Genomic DNA, 15,109 nt, shown 5'->3' on the forward strand with positions numbered 1-15,109 from the left:
CGGATCTGATCCTTTCGTCTGTTTCTCTGCCTTTATAAAACACTGTTGTGTGGGGAAGAGGCTGAAAGAAGAATATCAATTGTCCTTCAGTGTGCAGAGGCCTATTCAGAAAAGGCACCCTGGTCTGCAGGAGCCCAAATGTGTTTTCAAATGCTTCTGGCAGAAGAAGAGTGCAGAGTCTTTCCAGACTGCTCTTTATCTGGTGAGATGGATCTCCGTGGAGCTGGGGGAGGGAAGGCTGCTGGTTTTTTTTCCTTTCCTTTTCTCTGTCTGCAAGAGTTTAGCTTAAAAAAAAAAAAAAAAATAGGAGTATGCTGTACTGCAATCACAGGGCTACTGCTCTAAAGCTTTGTGGAGGTCTTCCTCTTCCAGGCCATCTTGGACTGCAGTTGGAAGTGCCTCTATGAATCTTCAAAGCATTTTGGTGGAACAAGGTTTCTTTTCTCCCTAATAGAAAAGAATGAGCTAGCCTCTTTTCTGTAAATGATCTAAGCAGCAATTTTTTCTTCTTCACTTAGGCAAGCAGAGCCGTTTGCCGTTTGCTTCAGTTTGCTTTCTTTTCTGCCTTTTTTTTTTTTTTTTAAGGAAATCTGAGGGGGAATTTTCTTTCTTAAAGTATGAAGTGTGTTTCTTAGGCATTACAAGCAAGCTGTCACAGACCCTTGGTCTCCCTGTGATAATTCTGCATGGGTTTTTGCTGTTATGATTATAGCCTTTCAAGAAAGTTCAGGTGATTTGGTTAATCTGTGTTAAACAGACAATGAGTATGTTTTGGGGATGAATTTTAAGTCAGTCTAAGGCAGCCTGCCACCAGAAGAAACAATCCTGCCCTCCCTCCTGCCTGGATCTATCATTTTCATTAAACATTGACTGATGCTGGTGATTAAAAACAGATCATACAAGAGAAATTTCTGGTTTTCTGAGGGATCAGCAAGCCCATCTAGCTCCTAGTGGGCGTCTCACAAAGCCTCAGCCCACCAAACTCTACCAAAGGGCTGCCAGAGGCATTGCTACCCACCATGGCTCACCTTGCCCTTTGCTGAAGGCCGTCTCCCCTGTCCCAGTGGCTGGAGAACAGCATCCATGTTTCCCCACAAGCAGCTGTACAGGGAGATGCTGCAGGCTCCAAAGCTGTGAGCTGTGCCTTAGCCACCTACACTGTGTGTTGTGTCTGCAAGGTTTGAACCCTGGACTGCTAAAGTGCCTTTAAACATCTTGTAGATTTTATTTGTTGGTGGTCATTATTTACCAGGCAGGCAAGCTGTGGTGTGGGATTCCACTTTGGAGAGAAAAGGAGAGCAAGGGGAAGCTCTAAGAAATTCTTTTTGGTGAAGGGTGCACAGAGGCCAACATGAGCCTTTCTCTGGATTTCAGGGAGCTTTGGATCAGGCCCAAGGTGCATCATTATCCCATGACAGAATAAAGGCACATACCCATTTTTATGAGTGAAAACTATTCTTTCTCTCCAGTGAAAGGCTGAGATCTGAACACAGCTGCTATTTTGCTCTGTGCAGTGAATCACTTCTGATTCTTAAGTACTGAAACAGTGACATGCATTCCCCCTGCCCAACATGGAGACCTTTCTCCATTATTGTACCATGAGAAGAATATAGTAATTCATGCAGTCTTTATTTTATTTAATTATTTATTTTTTAATTTGTTATTGCTGGGGCTCCTTTCACTTCAAGCTGAAAAAGCAGGCATCTGGGGCAGATAGGAATGCTGGCATTATCTTAGAATATGAAATTTCTGAGAATCCTCATCTTATCTGGATCTCCAAAAGAGCTGGAGTATTCAAACATCTCTTCCTCAGCCAGTAAGCAGAAAATACAGGAGTGTCTTTATATGAATGAACAAGGAAATATGAGGGAAAAAAAAATCCACTTTCTATTAAAGGTTAGGTTGTGGTAGGTTTTCCTCTGAAAGGAGTTGCATGTTTTGCAGGCAGAACTGTCTGTGCAGCAGCAGAAGAACCTACATCTTTTCCCCTTGTCCTGGCACAAGCTGGGGATTTGAGAGCATCTACATGATAATTCTTAATATCACGTTGCAAGAATGAAGTGAGTCAATTGTAAAGCATTTAAGAGAGAACAACAGAAATGATCAGAGGCTGGGGGAACCAGAGGTATGAAGAGAGACAGAAAGAATGAGGCTCATTCAGTCTAGAGAAAAGGAGATAAGCAGACAAATAACCACAGAAAAATAAGGCCAAGGGGGATCTCTGGAGGTTGTCCAATCCATTCCTCTTCTCTGAGACAATCTCTGCAATATCTAAATCACTCCTGATAGATATTTCTTTGACCTGTTCATAAAGATCTCTGCCAGTGCACAGTCTACAAGCTCCCAAGGCAACCTAGCTTACTGCTCCATGAGTCTCACAACTAAAATATTTACTTATCAGATTATTCTGAATCATTCTTACCTCAGTTTAAAGCCACTCATCAGCCACAGTTAAATCCTAACTAAAATCAAACTTTCTATTCTATTCACCACTCCTATGTTAAAGGAAATAAGACATGATTTTTTCTTGACTAACCTACACCTTCTGTTATTCCTTTTCTTTACGAAGGTGCTTCCAAACAACTAAATTGCTGGATATTTCCTGGAGCTGAAAATATAGGCGAGCTGGAGCATGTAATTCCCATGCTCCTCTGTTTTCACCTCTTCTGAATGAGGAGTGGTACCACATTTGCCCTTTTCCAGGTTTCTGGTATCTTTCCTAGCTTCTTCTGGCTTCTCAAAGATAACCACAGGTATCTAAGATCATTTCAGTCCACTTTCAAAATATTCTAGGATGAAGTTCATCAGATTCAGCCAATTATAAAACATTAAGCTTATCTAATTTTCTGACTACTTTCCTTATTCTATGCTGAACTTCTATCCTTTTTCAATTCAATTTCTAATCCTGTTAGCCTCCTGCTCTCAACTGATTTTTTAAATGAACACTGGTACAAAAAAAAAAGGCTTTAAACAGTTCACCCCCTTGGTACCATCTGGTGCTACCTTCCTCTTTTCATCTTCTGATAAATGTATTTGTAGAACAAATTCTTGGTGCTCACTCTTCGTATATGTAAAAGAGATCTGCAAAGAGAAAAGGAACATGCTATTCCTCACAGCCACCAAGGGCAGGACAAGAAATAATGAGCTTCAAGAGGAGGTTAGACACGAGGAGAAGTATTTTAGCTGTTAGAGCAGCAAGGAACAGGAATGCATTATCTTGGCAGTTTGTAAAATTTTATATGATTGGCGGTCTTTAAGCACAGGTTACACAGTTAATTTTCAGCATTTTCTGGTGTGTGAGATCCTAGCATTGCTCCTAGCAGGGCTGCTCATACACCTGGTTTAGCCCAGTACTAATGGGATTGCTGTTGTTATAACTGCCCGAGACAGCCCCAGACATGCTCCACAGAAACGCTGAAGTCTGCGGCTGCACTTTGGAAATGCGTGGATTAGATAACGTGTGTCAGGAACTGGGTCAAGGGGTTCTGCCTGTCTATTTTCTACAGTTCTGTGATCCCCAAATTCTCAGATACTAGAGCTGGGTCCTCTGAATTTACAGTGTCTCTGTAGTGAAACTATTATTATTATTATTATTATTATTATTATTATTATTATTATTATTATTTTGCAGTTTCATTGCTTCCTTTCACTGAACAGTAGCTCTGAAATTGTACTTTTAATAAACTTCATTAAAAAAAAAATCATCTGCCTTCTAGACCAATTAATTAGCGTCTATTAATGTCTAGTCTATTACATCCACTTTATAGTCTTTGCAGGTCATGGAATGATGCTGTAGCAGACCAGGGAGATCTCCTGCATTGCCTTCTCCTCCTCCAATCTCCAGATCATTCTCCTTTCCTTAAATCCCATCCATCTGTGAAAAGGGAGAACTGAACTGATGGTTGGGTAATTTGCATATGCAAATATGAACTAAAGAGAAACTCTCGTGGCTACAGCATAGAGGCTTCTGTTAAATGTTATAAATTGAAATGCTTTCCTCCCCAAGCTAAAATAAAAAGTGCCCTGGAGGGTATATTTCTGAAGGGCTTGTGACTAACCTGATTAGTCACCCTAAATTGTGATAGATGGAAGGAAAAAGCAGTTGTCAAACAAGGAGGAAATTCCAATAGAAGAGTAAATTTAAGGATGACAGTGATGATAAATTCTTACAAGCCTTAGAAAAGATCAGCCTTTTGTCTAGCTCTCATAAGGACCATTGAGTGCTCACTGTATAATGGGCTGTTGTTTGGATAACTGTGGAACGTGGAGATTGGTTTTAAAAAGAAAAGAAGCCACCTCATGCCCAGGCTGATTTCAGTTTATTTTGAGCTTCTAAAGCCTGTAACAAACTCACTTTAAGAACTCCCATTCCTCACTGCTCCTGCAGGTGAGCTTGAGACTAGTAGGCCAAGGGATGTACTGCAGGGGAAAATAACACTCAGATGAATTCAGATTAAAGCCAGGTGTAAATTTTGAAAAGTGAGTATTGGAAAAACTCAGCAAAGTTCCTCCTTCATTTTTGCCACTAATAATTTCTGATCAGTAAGGTCAGAAATAGTGACTTCTCTCATCTCTTCTAAAGGAGCTTTATTTTGAGAAATTCATGAATTCTATTTTTTATTTTTTTATTTAGCTATTTATTTATCTGTTTTGGAGATGTGAAGATTCCAGACTCTAGAAGTAAATGTAGCAAGACTGTAAATGAATGATGGTGTTCCAGGGCCTGATGTGTGTGGTTCTTGGCACCTGAACACATCAGTCACATTCTGTTTCCTCAACAGCCTTTTTTCCCCCATTTGGGATAAACCATGTCATCCTATCATAAAACAGCTAAGGGAAGCACAGCACACAAAAGTTTTGGACACTTGTCATATTGGGCAAAATACTTTGAGCATCTCTGTGGAGATCAGGAACACTGCTACAGCCCCCAAAAACCACTTCTCTGTCATCTCACTTATTTAGTCTTAAGTAGGAAGCAGATCAAATCTCACAAGAAAAGACTATTCTTGTGAGATTTCAATTTAAAAAAAAAAGAAAAAAAAAAAAAAAGTGGTTTTAAAAGCTGTGTGTGCCCTCAGCTACACTTTCTGATAAGCTTATGATATGTTGGCCATTTGCTGGACAAACCAAGACCTCTGAAGGGTACTTTCAAGTCAGTCTGGCTCTTGGCTAGATGGAATAATTGCTCTGCTCCTGCTACTGCGTGTGCATTTTTTAACAGTGAATTAAAACAGCATGAATTTCACTCCGACCAAGATTTGGCAAGAGCTGCCCAGAACAGTAGATTAAATCAGTATTTCCCAGACTTCCTGCTAGATGTATCCTTCTCTAATAAAAGCTTTTATATTTGTTTATTGCCTTAGCTCATTTCCACCAAGAAAATGTCTCTTTTGTCTAATCATAAATCTTCCAGGACTGTAGTGAGAAGATCCTATATGTACATGGACTAGGCTATTGGAGAGACTTTTCTCACATTTAATGTGACAACATTAAACACAAACTATAAAACAGGATCCATGGGATTTCCTCTTACTTTCAAGGACTGGCAGTGATGTCTTTTCCCAAGCAAAGTTCCTACTGAAGCCAAAAATCTTAGCAAGAAGATCAATGAAAGCCAGTTGTATCTTGGCTTACATGAGAACTGCAGCATCAGATACAGGAATGGCCATCCTGGAGGAAAATGCCTTGCAGATGCTATTTGTAGAAACGTGTGTAGTTCTCACCATCAGCACGTCCTTTTTGTTGTGTTTGATCTGCAAGGCCAGGGAAAATTCCCAGTGATGCTTGCTTTGAGAAGAGGAAGGATTGAAAAAATTTTTAGGAACATCTGAAATCCCAGTCCCCTAAGTACAAGGGTATTTAAAGAACACAGGGTAGCTCTTGTGCTCAAAGACCAAGTCTTTTTTTGTCAGCATCTCACCTGAAAGTTCTCGCTATCAGCAGTGTCAGCAGGCAAAGTAATGGGTGTTTTGGGTTTCCCTCTCTCTCATTCTCTTACATGGGTATTCTCCCATCCACTAAACACTTGGCAGTGAGGTTTTCACCGCCTAATTCAAGTACCTGTGCAGCAGCAAAAGGCCTGTGTTTAGGCCAAATTCCATTTGTTTCAGCTAATTCTTTTACATCCGACTTGTTGCAGCTCTGTGAGAAGAGTGGTGGCAGCTACACTGCAGCTACAATGAGGTGTGACCCATCCAACAATAATATAAATTATTTTCCCATCTAGTCAGAGTTTCCATTACTCCAAGGACATGACAAAATTTGGACACAGAAAATAATTATGAAGTCATCTAGAGGTTCTTTACCGACCAATGCAGGGCCAGGCCCGCTGTACGGCAGTCACTGTGTCTCCTCACGTACATCAATGATTTCTAAATGAACTGCGACCACTTTGGAAAATGACCAGGGCATCACTGCACAAAGCTAAGTGGCGACTTCTGCTCATTCTGTAACAGAGAGAAGGAAATACACTTCTTACAAATACAGGCCACAAATCCCTAATATTTGAACAAATCATGAAGTGTCTTCAAGAGGAAAATTAAAGTGTTTCAGGCTTGATGTACTGGCATCCATATAACTTTTAAATCAGAAAATACCCTTCTAAAAACATTTTTATCTGTCTCTTATAAACTAAGAAGCATCCTCCTTCCTCAAGAGGAAGAACACAACAGAAAAAATAGCAGTACCCGTGCCCTTGGTAAGTACCCAAGACCGTCACATCCATCCTAAAAAGTCATAAACAAGGCAAAATGGCTTGATTCCAACATGTTTGTAAGCCTTCCCCATTTGTGTATGGAGAGGGAGGATTGCTGTCTGTGCTGACCGGAGGCTTCCCTCAGTCAGATCTAAGCCTGCCAGGTAGATCTCTGCCTGACAAATATGCATCCTCCCTACCGAGTGTGCAGAGGAGATGATACATCCTCGAACAGCACTGTGTTACAACAACATGTCACAAAAGCTAATATTGCCTTTAGCGGTGCATGCATTAGAAATATGGTAGTTGATATGCTAAGTGATTTTTTTAATAGACCTTGTTAAACATGTTAGCTTCAGAGACCTCAAGCTATCTATCACTAGAGTGAGCCTTTCTCTCTCTCTCTCTCTCTCTCTTTTTTTTTTTTTTTTTTTTTTTTAAGGCTTAGCAAGGTGAAGTAGCTTTTTTTCTGCAGACTTACCCTACAATTTTCAATAATATCAGGCCCTTTGGGAGGATGTCCTGTCCACAGCCCTCTTCTACATGACAGTGAAAACTCACAAACATCCCTTCAACAGTAACTGCAGCTGTGGTGGGATAGGGGCCTAAGGACACATCGTGTCAGCTTAATTAGGGCAGCTCTGAACTAAACCAAGGGAAGGACCTTGGAAAAAGGATGAGCATGATTCAGAAAAAGTTAGGAGTTTGTCAGGAGCTGGAGATATTAAAAGACAGGAAAATGCAACCTGAGATTCCTTTTCCAAGGTGTGCTAACAGCACACCACCACTCCTGAGGCTGAAGCACAGCCCTATTTGTATCAGCACAGCACAGACTAGCAAGGGATCTGTCCTCACAGTTTTCAAAGCTAATAGCGTGTTCCTGGGAACATGGTGGGACAGGTGAAATTGTGTCTACACTAGAGCTTTGCAGCTAAATTCAGCATTAAATTCCAGAATGTTCATGAGTTCTGAGTCATCAGAAAATCATTTGTGAAGGGAAGAGAGTGGCCAAGCAATTCCAGACACTTCTCACCTGGAGTGAGTACCTTGGTTGTGTCTAGGGTAAAGTACGCCCTGAAGTTCAGATACCTAGTTTTTCTATCAATAAGCTGAAGAATATATTTAGAAATGAAATCAGGAATTATTTTTAAACCAACAAACCCACTGGATCTCAGTGTAAACCCATAAGTGGGGTTGGCAGAGAGAATTTACCTCTGGTCCCTGGCATTGTCAATATGCCTTGAAGCCACATCATGAAATGAGAGGAAAAGCCACACTTTCCCTGCTAATGTTGACACACAATTAATATAAAATAAGGAGGCTGTTTGGTGTTTCTTCGAAGTGATCCATCCCCACCGACACAATGAGAGCTAATGAACTAAATCTGAAAACATCAGCATAAGATTTTGACAAATGCATTGTTTGCCTATTGAGAGGGTAGAAAATGATTATAAATGACAAGCTGGGCTTGTTTTCAGGCATGGACACTCCAGGAGCAGCGGCATTATGGCCTCAGTTGGCTGTTCTCTGTGTAAATGATTTCACACTTCTGCTACTGAATCAATTGGGTGTTTCTCCATTTAAGAATTGCTGAAATAAAATATCTCCTGCTCCACAGTCAAGGCATGTTCTTGGCTCCCAGGGTGGAGGAAAGGTTTAAACGTATCTGGGTTTTGTATTTAAAAATGAGGTGTTGGTCTCAGTGTATTGCTTTCTAACTATTGGGAGAGCAAAAAGTTTAAGAAAATTATTAATAAACATGCTGGAAACAGAGATTGTTGTATCATAAAACTGAAACAAAAAAAGTTGTGTTTCATGTCTTTGTATTCTGGGGAAAAATGAGATGTTTACTTAAATATTTTGGCTAAAGAAGTCCAGAGGCCAAAGTAAGGTTAAGGTTCTGGTATAATCTACTGGTTATATAATAGTCAAATATAAATTAAAGTCTGAAATCTTTTATTCCAGCATTTCTCCCAAAGAAGATAATGACCAAGCAGTCATCTCAGAACCTAACTTTGCTTCTTGTTTCTCTGGTCTGCCAGTGCTTGGGCAGAGACTCTGTAACAGCTTAAATTCCCCAATGAGGCAGAAAATGTTATAGAGAGAGAAAGAGCAGGAATAAGAAGAGTTTTGGCTGATTTGCTGCTCCCCATTGCTCAGTTCTGCACACATCTATGCCATTATAAACATAATGAATAATAAATCCAAGCTCATTTTTAGGGCTGCATCCATTGCAAGTATAAATACACAAAGGCAAAGGATTTCTCCTTGGAAAGTCAGCAAGAGGGAGTTTTATGTAATTCTTATGAGACTTAATGAAATGCTGAAGATGAAACAATTCCTATTTTGCCTTCATGGAAGCAGACTCAAGTGAAATGGTACCTTTCATTCCTCTTTACAGAAGGAGGTTCAGAGCATCAGCAGGTGGGCAGATTTAAATCAGCAAAGTGCAAACCTCACAAAGATTGGTGTCTAGGCTCAGTGCAGGAAAGCCACATGAAGTTTGGATGCTCTTACAAAACTCCAAACTGCTTATCCTGAAGCTAGGAGTGGTTCCACAGCTTTGCCCACCCTGCACACTCACAGTGGCTGGTTTTCACTTTGGGTACTCCTATTAATCGTGTTGACCCAGAAAAGAAGACCTCCAGCTCTAGCCCCAGGCGTGGGGTTGTAAACATCATTCCAGCTCCACAGGGAGGTTGTTGAGCCAGCAGCAGCCCCTCTAGTACCAAACACCTCACCTGTTGCCATCCCTACTGAGGAACAGTTGATGGGATCCATAGGGTCAATGCTCAGGCCAGATCCAGATTACAGAGTGGTACCTGGACCGTTTCCACTCTGCTTGAAGTTTCCAGAGAAATAAACATTTGGTTTGGTAAACCTACAAAAGCACTTTAGGGATAAGAAGATTCAGGTTCATTCAAAGAGTGAGTAAAGCTGTGTGTGTGTGCATGTGTGTGTTTGTGCACACGTGCTGTTAAGCACGTTAGTTAACCAAGTTAATGGTTAGACCCGGTGCAATGTTCTCCCAACAGTGCCACAAAAGTTGGTCACTAAAACCATGTTCTTTCTCTGTCTCTGAGATCCAGTCTGTGGTTTGAGTCTGACTTCCAATTAAGCAATTAATAATGATCAAATATATACCGAAAAATTAAGATCACTGAAGTAATAAAATCCATTTGTATCTTTTTAATATATCATATTCCTTCTTGGACTTTTCAGAAGCTTATAGTTTCTGCTTTTATAAAGGGGAATTTATTATTGTCCCTGCCTGGACTGATTTTTTATTTTATTTTATTTTTGGGGGTACAAATTGAGAGCTGTTTCATTTTTTCCTTCTTCTAAGGAAAACATTTTTTCCCTTGAGTATGGGAAACATGACAGGTGTCCGAATCCCATTGAAGTCTGTGTGCCTAATTATCCTCAGATTCCTTTGCAAAACCTACTGCTAATGTTTACAACCTCCCCTCTACTGGCACCTACCACTGCATTTTCTTCATGGTCTCAAAGCACTCCATTAAAAAAGGTTAAATCATTATTTTCCTTTTTGTATGCAAGGAAACAGAACTATTAAGACACTTAAGAAGAAGAGATCCACCTTTCCTGAATCCCTGTCCTGATTTCTGCTCAGTTTTGTCCATACATTTTCTATCATTGGCATCTCTTTTGGTATCTGCTTAGCATGGAGGCTTGTCATCTGCAGAAAATCTTCACTAATTTTTCATCAGGGAAAATTTTCCTCATTCCTTTTGTACTTTTCTTCTTTATTTCTGTATATGTTTGCTCAGGGTTAGGTCAAACAAAACCAAGCAGGGCTTTACAAATAACTAAATAGTGGGAGCGGGCTCTTGGGAGGAGGAAATCCATGTCATACCAAAAGGATCCAATGCTGGCTACCAATTGGTAGTGCACAGTAGTAGACATGCCCTAAGAGAACTTCCTAAAGTCTCTCTGCACTCTGCAAGCCACTGACCAAGCAGGCCTGGAGAAGAAGCACACTTATCCTTCCAAAGGCCCCTGTAAATCAGGATGCCAAATTTTATAAGGAACATCCTTCTTTACATGCTCTGTGTACTCTGTGTTTCTGGCATGCAGAGCAGCTTGTGTTGGCTTCCCTGTACTGACACACTGCAGCATCCAATACCCAAGCTAAGAAACATGAACTTTGCTTAGCTTTAGATAATCTAAAGAAAGCTACTAACATGCCATTTGCAGGGAAATTAGGAGAATAACATACCGGGAAGGTTTGGCAGAACCTTTACACATGCCAAAAATCCACCAAGTTTGATGCAAGCTGTTCTACTCCGTGCAATGCGTCCTGGATACCCTGGTACTGCCCAGAAGAACAGAGGTGAAAATCTCTTGGCTTGACCCCCAGACACAATCCTACAGCCCACAGGCCAAACTCTATCTTGACAAAGATATAACTAAGGGAATATTTTTTTTTTTTCCTGAAAACTTCATGCTGTTTCTTACCATTGTCTGTTGCCTCAGGTTCCAACACAGAGTCCATTTTCTTACACCCTCCTTTAGCCATGCAAAGCAGGCACAGCAAAGCGCACAATGAAATGCTAGCATCTTTTCAGATCAGTGGTTCTGAACCCCCTTGAGAAATCCATAAATGGCCTCCCTGGAATATTGAGCAGATAATGCTCCCGCTTTCCACCTGCGGTGTTTTGAAAAATGTAGCCCATAAAATGTGTCTGACATTGTACAGCGAGCCCAGCTTCCCTGCGAACACCGTGGCCTCCTCGGGATGAACACGGCTCCCATTGTTAGCCCTGACTTGCTGAATACAGCAAGGCACGACAAGATTTCTATGCCCTGCACAGCGATAGCACATGACTTGGAAGGGAACTTCTCGAGGAAAGTATATTTGATCAGTCATAAAACCTTCCTGGAGATACATGCTGAACGCTGTGTGTGTGTATTATAGCTGGCACTGTTAACAACACCTATTGCTAAGCTTGCATGATGCTTTCCTAAACAAGGCCTAGTTCAGTTGCTTATAACCAATTTGATTAGGCTTTAACAGTTTGGGCAATTTTTTGTTTGTTTTGTTTTGTTTTTCCATGCAGATTAGTTGCTTCAGGAAGAACATATATTGGAAATTTCTGCCAAGACAGTTTTTTTATTATTATTTTTATTTCTAGAGTGGGTTTACAGGAAAATACATTATTTTTGCCCCTGTTAAATCTTACGAGGATTTTATTGAAAAACCCTTTTCTACCTCATTGTTTTGGTATTTGTAGGGATGGTTTCTGTTCTAGAGATATACCTTTTTCAATATTGTTGTTAACCCTCTCTTCCTTCCCCTTGCACTTGGGCCAACTTGTGAGCTTGTTAAAAAAAGAACAATCTCTGCAGACATGCTAGAGTTTGGCAAAGGATGTCTCAGCGGTTGGGCAGGAATTTCCCTATAAATACATCAGCAGAGATATTCTGGGAAGTGCAAAGTTCTCCCTTCTGCTGCCCAAGCAAGGTCAGTGCCCAGAGGAGTGCTAGAGAGATTTGGGAAGAAACTGTGGCTTTCATTCAGCGAAATCCTGCTCTGCTCTCTTTTTGGGATAGAGGACCTCCACCTTCTGAGGACAGAGCTTTAGCCATGCTGTCCACAGCTGCTCGGAGGTCTCTGATCAGCGTGCTAGTGAGCCACATTGGTGAGCCATGCTTTTGAGCTGTGTCCTCTGGACCCGTGAGAATGAAGGGCTGGAGATGCCATCAGCACACCATGCCCTGCAATTCTGGCACCAAGGAGGGATCTTCCTACCTTCCAGTCCCACCTGGCTCTCACTTACAGGGCTGCCACTGGTGGGACTGACCATGTTAGCGATCAGCACCAGCAGGGTGGCCCATGGGCCATTTGTCTCTGTTATTGTCTTTGTGACTGTCAAAGCCTGCACCTCCAGGTGCCCCATCGGCCCAGGGCTGGTCACACAGCACTTCCCTGTCCTGCTGTGAAACCCACCCGTAGCACTGACAGCAGAGATGCTCCCATTCCATCCCCTCCAACACCAACCCCTCACCCATTCCCACTACTCAAGCAGGAACACACAGCAGTGTAAGATGAGCTCAGGAGGGTCAGGGCTAGCCTTTGTTTCACCTCCCATCCATTACTTCACTTCCCCCCTATCTCAAGTCCATAACCTTTACCAGCAATGGAACGAATTGCATGAGAAAGTTCGGGGGATGGCAGGAACATCTGGGCCACATACTGTACGTGCCACTGTAAGTTAACCTCTCGCATGCTGTCAGATGCTGTGCGAAAGCATGTCAGGGACACAGCTGTGTGCAGGGCTCCACATGCACGCACGGCTCCACTGGTCAGGAGCCACCTAAGGATGGAAGAAAAGAGACAAAAGAGATGAGAGAAAAGAGGAGAGGATGGGAGACAGGAGATGGGAGGAAGGCAAGGTGAAACATGATGATTTTTTGCTGAAAGGGTGATGCTCTGCAGCCAATCAGTGCAACAAATCTTCCCCTGCACACTCTGGAGTGCAATGTCACTGCCCCTCGTGAGCCAGATTTGGTTTCAATAGAGACAAAGGGGGCAAGATGCAGTGGGAAATGGGAAGGAGGGAAGGGAAGGTGCAAAGGGAATAAGAGTCTCAGAGCACTGAGTTTTTGCAGGCTCTCTCCGACCCACATAATCAGCAGGGCTCAAGCTGACAGCAGGGGATTTAAGCACTTATAGGGGGAGCTCAGCTGGGCGTCTCAAGGGAAAAAGGGCTGGGAAATACAGTTCTGCAGAAAAGGCTAAGAGAGAGAAAAGAGCTGTTAAGCAGGAAGAGAGACATCTGCAGTGTAGCTGTTCATTTGGGTTACTCTCTGCTCTGATCTGGCAATGGAAATGAATGAGCAAATGTTTTCAGCAGCCTGATTCTCTCAAGAAGAGCAAACTGAGAAGGATGCTGCCCACAGGACAATGTCCCTGATTTAGTTTTCTACACCTTTTAGCCTAACATGTGACAAACTAGGCCAGGAGGGATGCAGAGAGGTGAAAACCAGGGCACGGCTCCTGAGGAGGGACCCTAAAACAAGGCCACTCACGAAATGGTGGGCCACTGCAGCTTACCATTGGGAGGAGACGTTCTCCATCTCCCAGCCAGCCAGACACAGGACAATATGTATTTTGGTGTCAGAGCTCCATAACACAACCAAAGCATGTGAACTTTGACAGATAAATGATTGTTCAGTTAAGAATGGATAGGATTAATAGTGCAATCAACAAACAGCCCTGTGGATGTGTTCTGAGAAAACAGATGTCTGCAAAGAAGGGAAAATATCTGCAGAATCTCTGAAACCTGCTTCCCCACTGAGACTGCACCCTGGCTGGAGAGAAATTCCCAATTCTCTCAACAGCGATGGCAAAGGGCGATGCTCATCCTGCCCTGGTGCTGCCCACTAGCCTTCTGCATATTACTCAGTATCCTCTGCATTTTGATGTCTCCTGGAATAACTTCCTTTGCAGAAAACAATAGGGCTGAAGAATGGGGAAAGGAAGGAGGGGGTGATCCAAGTTTTTTTTTTTTTTTTTTTTTTTTTACAATTAACTTTTTATTTCAATAAGGCTTTGGGTTTTATGGAGCCCCAAATCTTCGAAAACTATGTATCGTTTAAAACACATTAAAAGATATTTAGCGGTTTTATTACTCATTTAAACATGTCTTTAAAAATATATACCTTCAAAAGAATAAGTTCATATGTGCTATTGAGTATCCACTATGCAAGGGTTTACCAAGTGAGTTTCCCAGGTATAGGATTATTTTTTTTCTGGCATTTCTCTGCTGTAACAGTAGTATAAAACTCGTAAATGCTTTCCATGCAAACTTTGCAACAGCGCTAGACAAAGACAGCACTAAAAGAATTTACCCCCACACACGCACATGCACGATTAATTTCCTGCTTGTAAAGCAAATGAATGCTTTATTACTTGTCCTTTCTGCAGCTCAGATTACTCCACAATGCTCATTAAAACTGACTTTTTCTACCTAGCACATTTCAAAGCAACAGAAAGAAAGTGCATGGTGACCACAGCCTGTTAGAGGAGGACAACAAGGGTTTTTGGAAGTAGGAGCTTAGAAGCACAGCAGGCCCAGGGTGCATGCCCAGGCTAGGGGGCCCAAACTATTCTAAATATTTGTTTCTTTCCTGAGAATTTTGGTCTGACCTAGTAAACGGGACTCCCACCTGCCTGTGGGTCAGGCCAGCACTCCTTGCTACACCAGCTGTGACCTAATCCAGGCTCGCTGACTAGCTTTTGGTCTCAGCCACTCACTGCTACTGTAAATGTGTTCTGCTTGTTGGTGGGGTCAGCCAGTTTTCGTGCCACAAGATGGGAAGTAATCCATTTAACAAAAGCAACATATTTTTATAGCTTCTGGAATCACTTCCATTGCAAAAACAATAGGGTGA

At 41.9% G+C, this 15,109-nt stretch overlaps 1 protein-coding gene across 1 annotated transcript in view; it reads right to left on the reverse strand.

Annotated features, from left to right (window-relative positions):
• HABP2 (hyaluronan binding protein 2) overlaps window positions 1-12,612 on the reverse strand; it is a gene marked incomplete at its 5' end in the record, with an annotated part of 114,700 nt that extends 102,088 nt beyond the window's left edge. The window contains one exon of the mRNA XM_082764641.1: window positions 12,465-12,612. Within this exon, the coding sequence (XP_082620767.1) occupies window positions 12,465-12,612 (148 nt within the window). The remainder of the gene's footprint in view (window positions 1-12,464) is intronic.
• Window positions 12,613-15,109: the final 2,497 nt, after the last annotated feature.

Source organism: Aythya marila (assembly GCF_965140915.1).
Source record: "Aythya marila genome assembly, chromosome: 7".
In the NCBI taxonomy this organism is placed as follows: Eukaryota; Metazoa; Chordata; class Aves; order Anseriformes; family Anatidae; genus Aythya; species Aythya marila.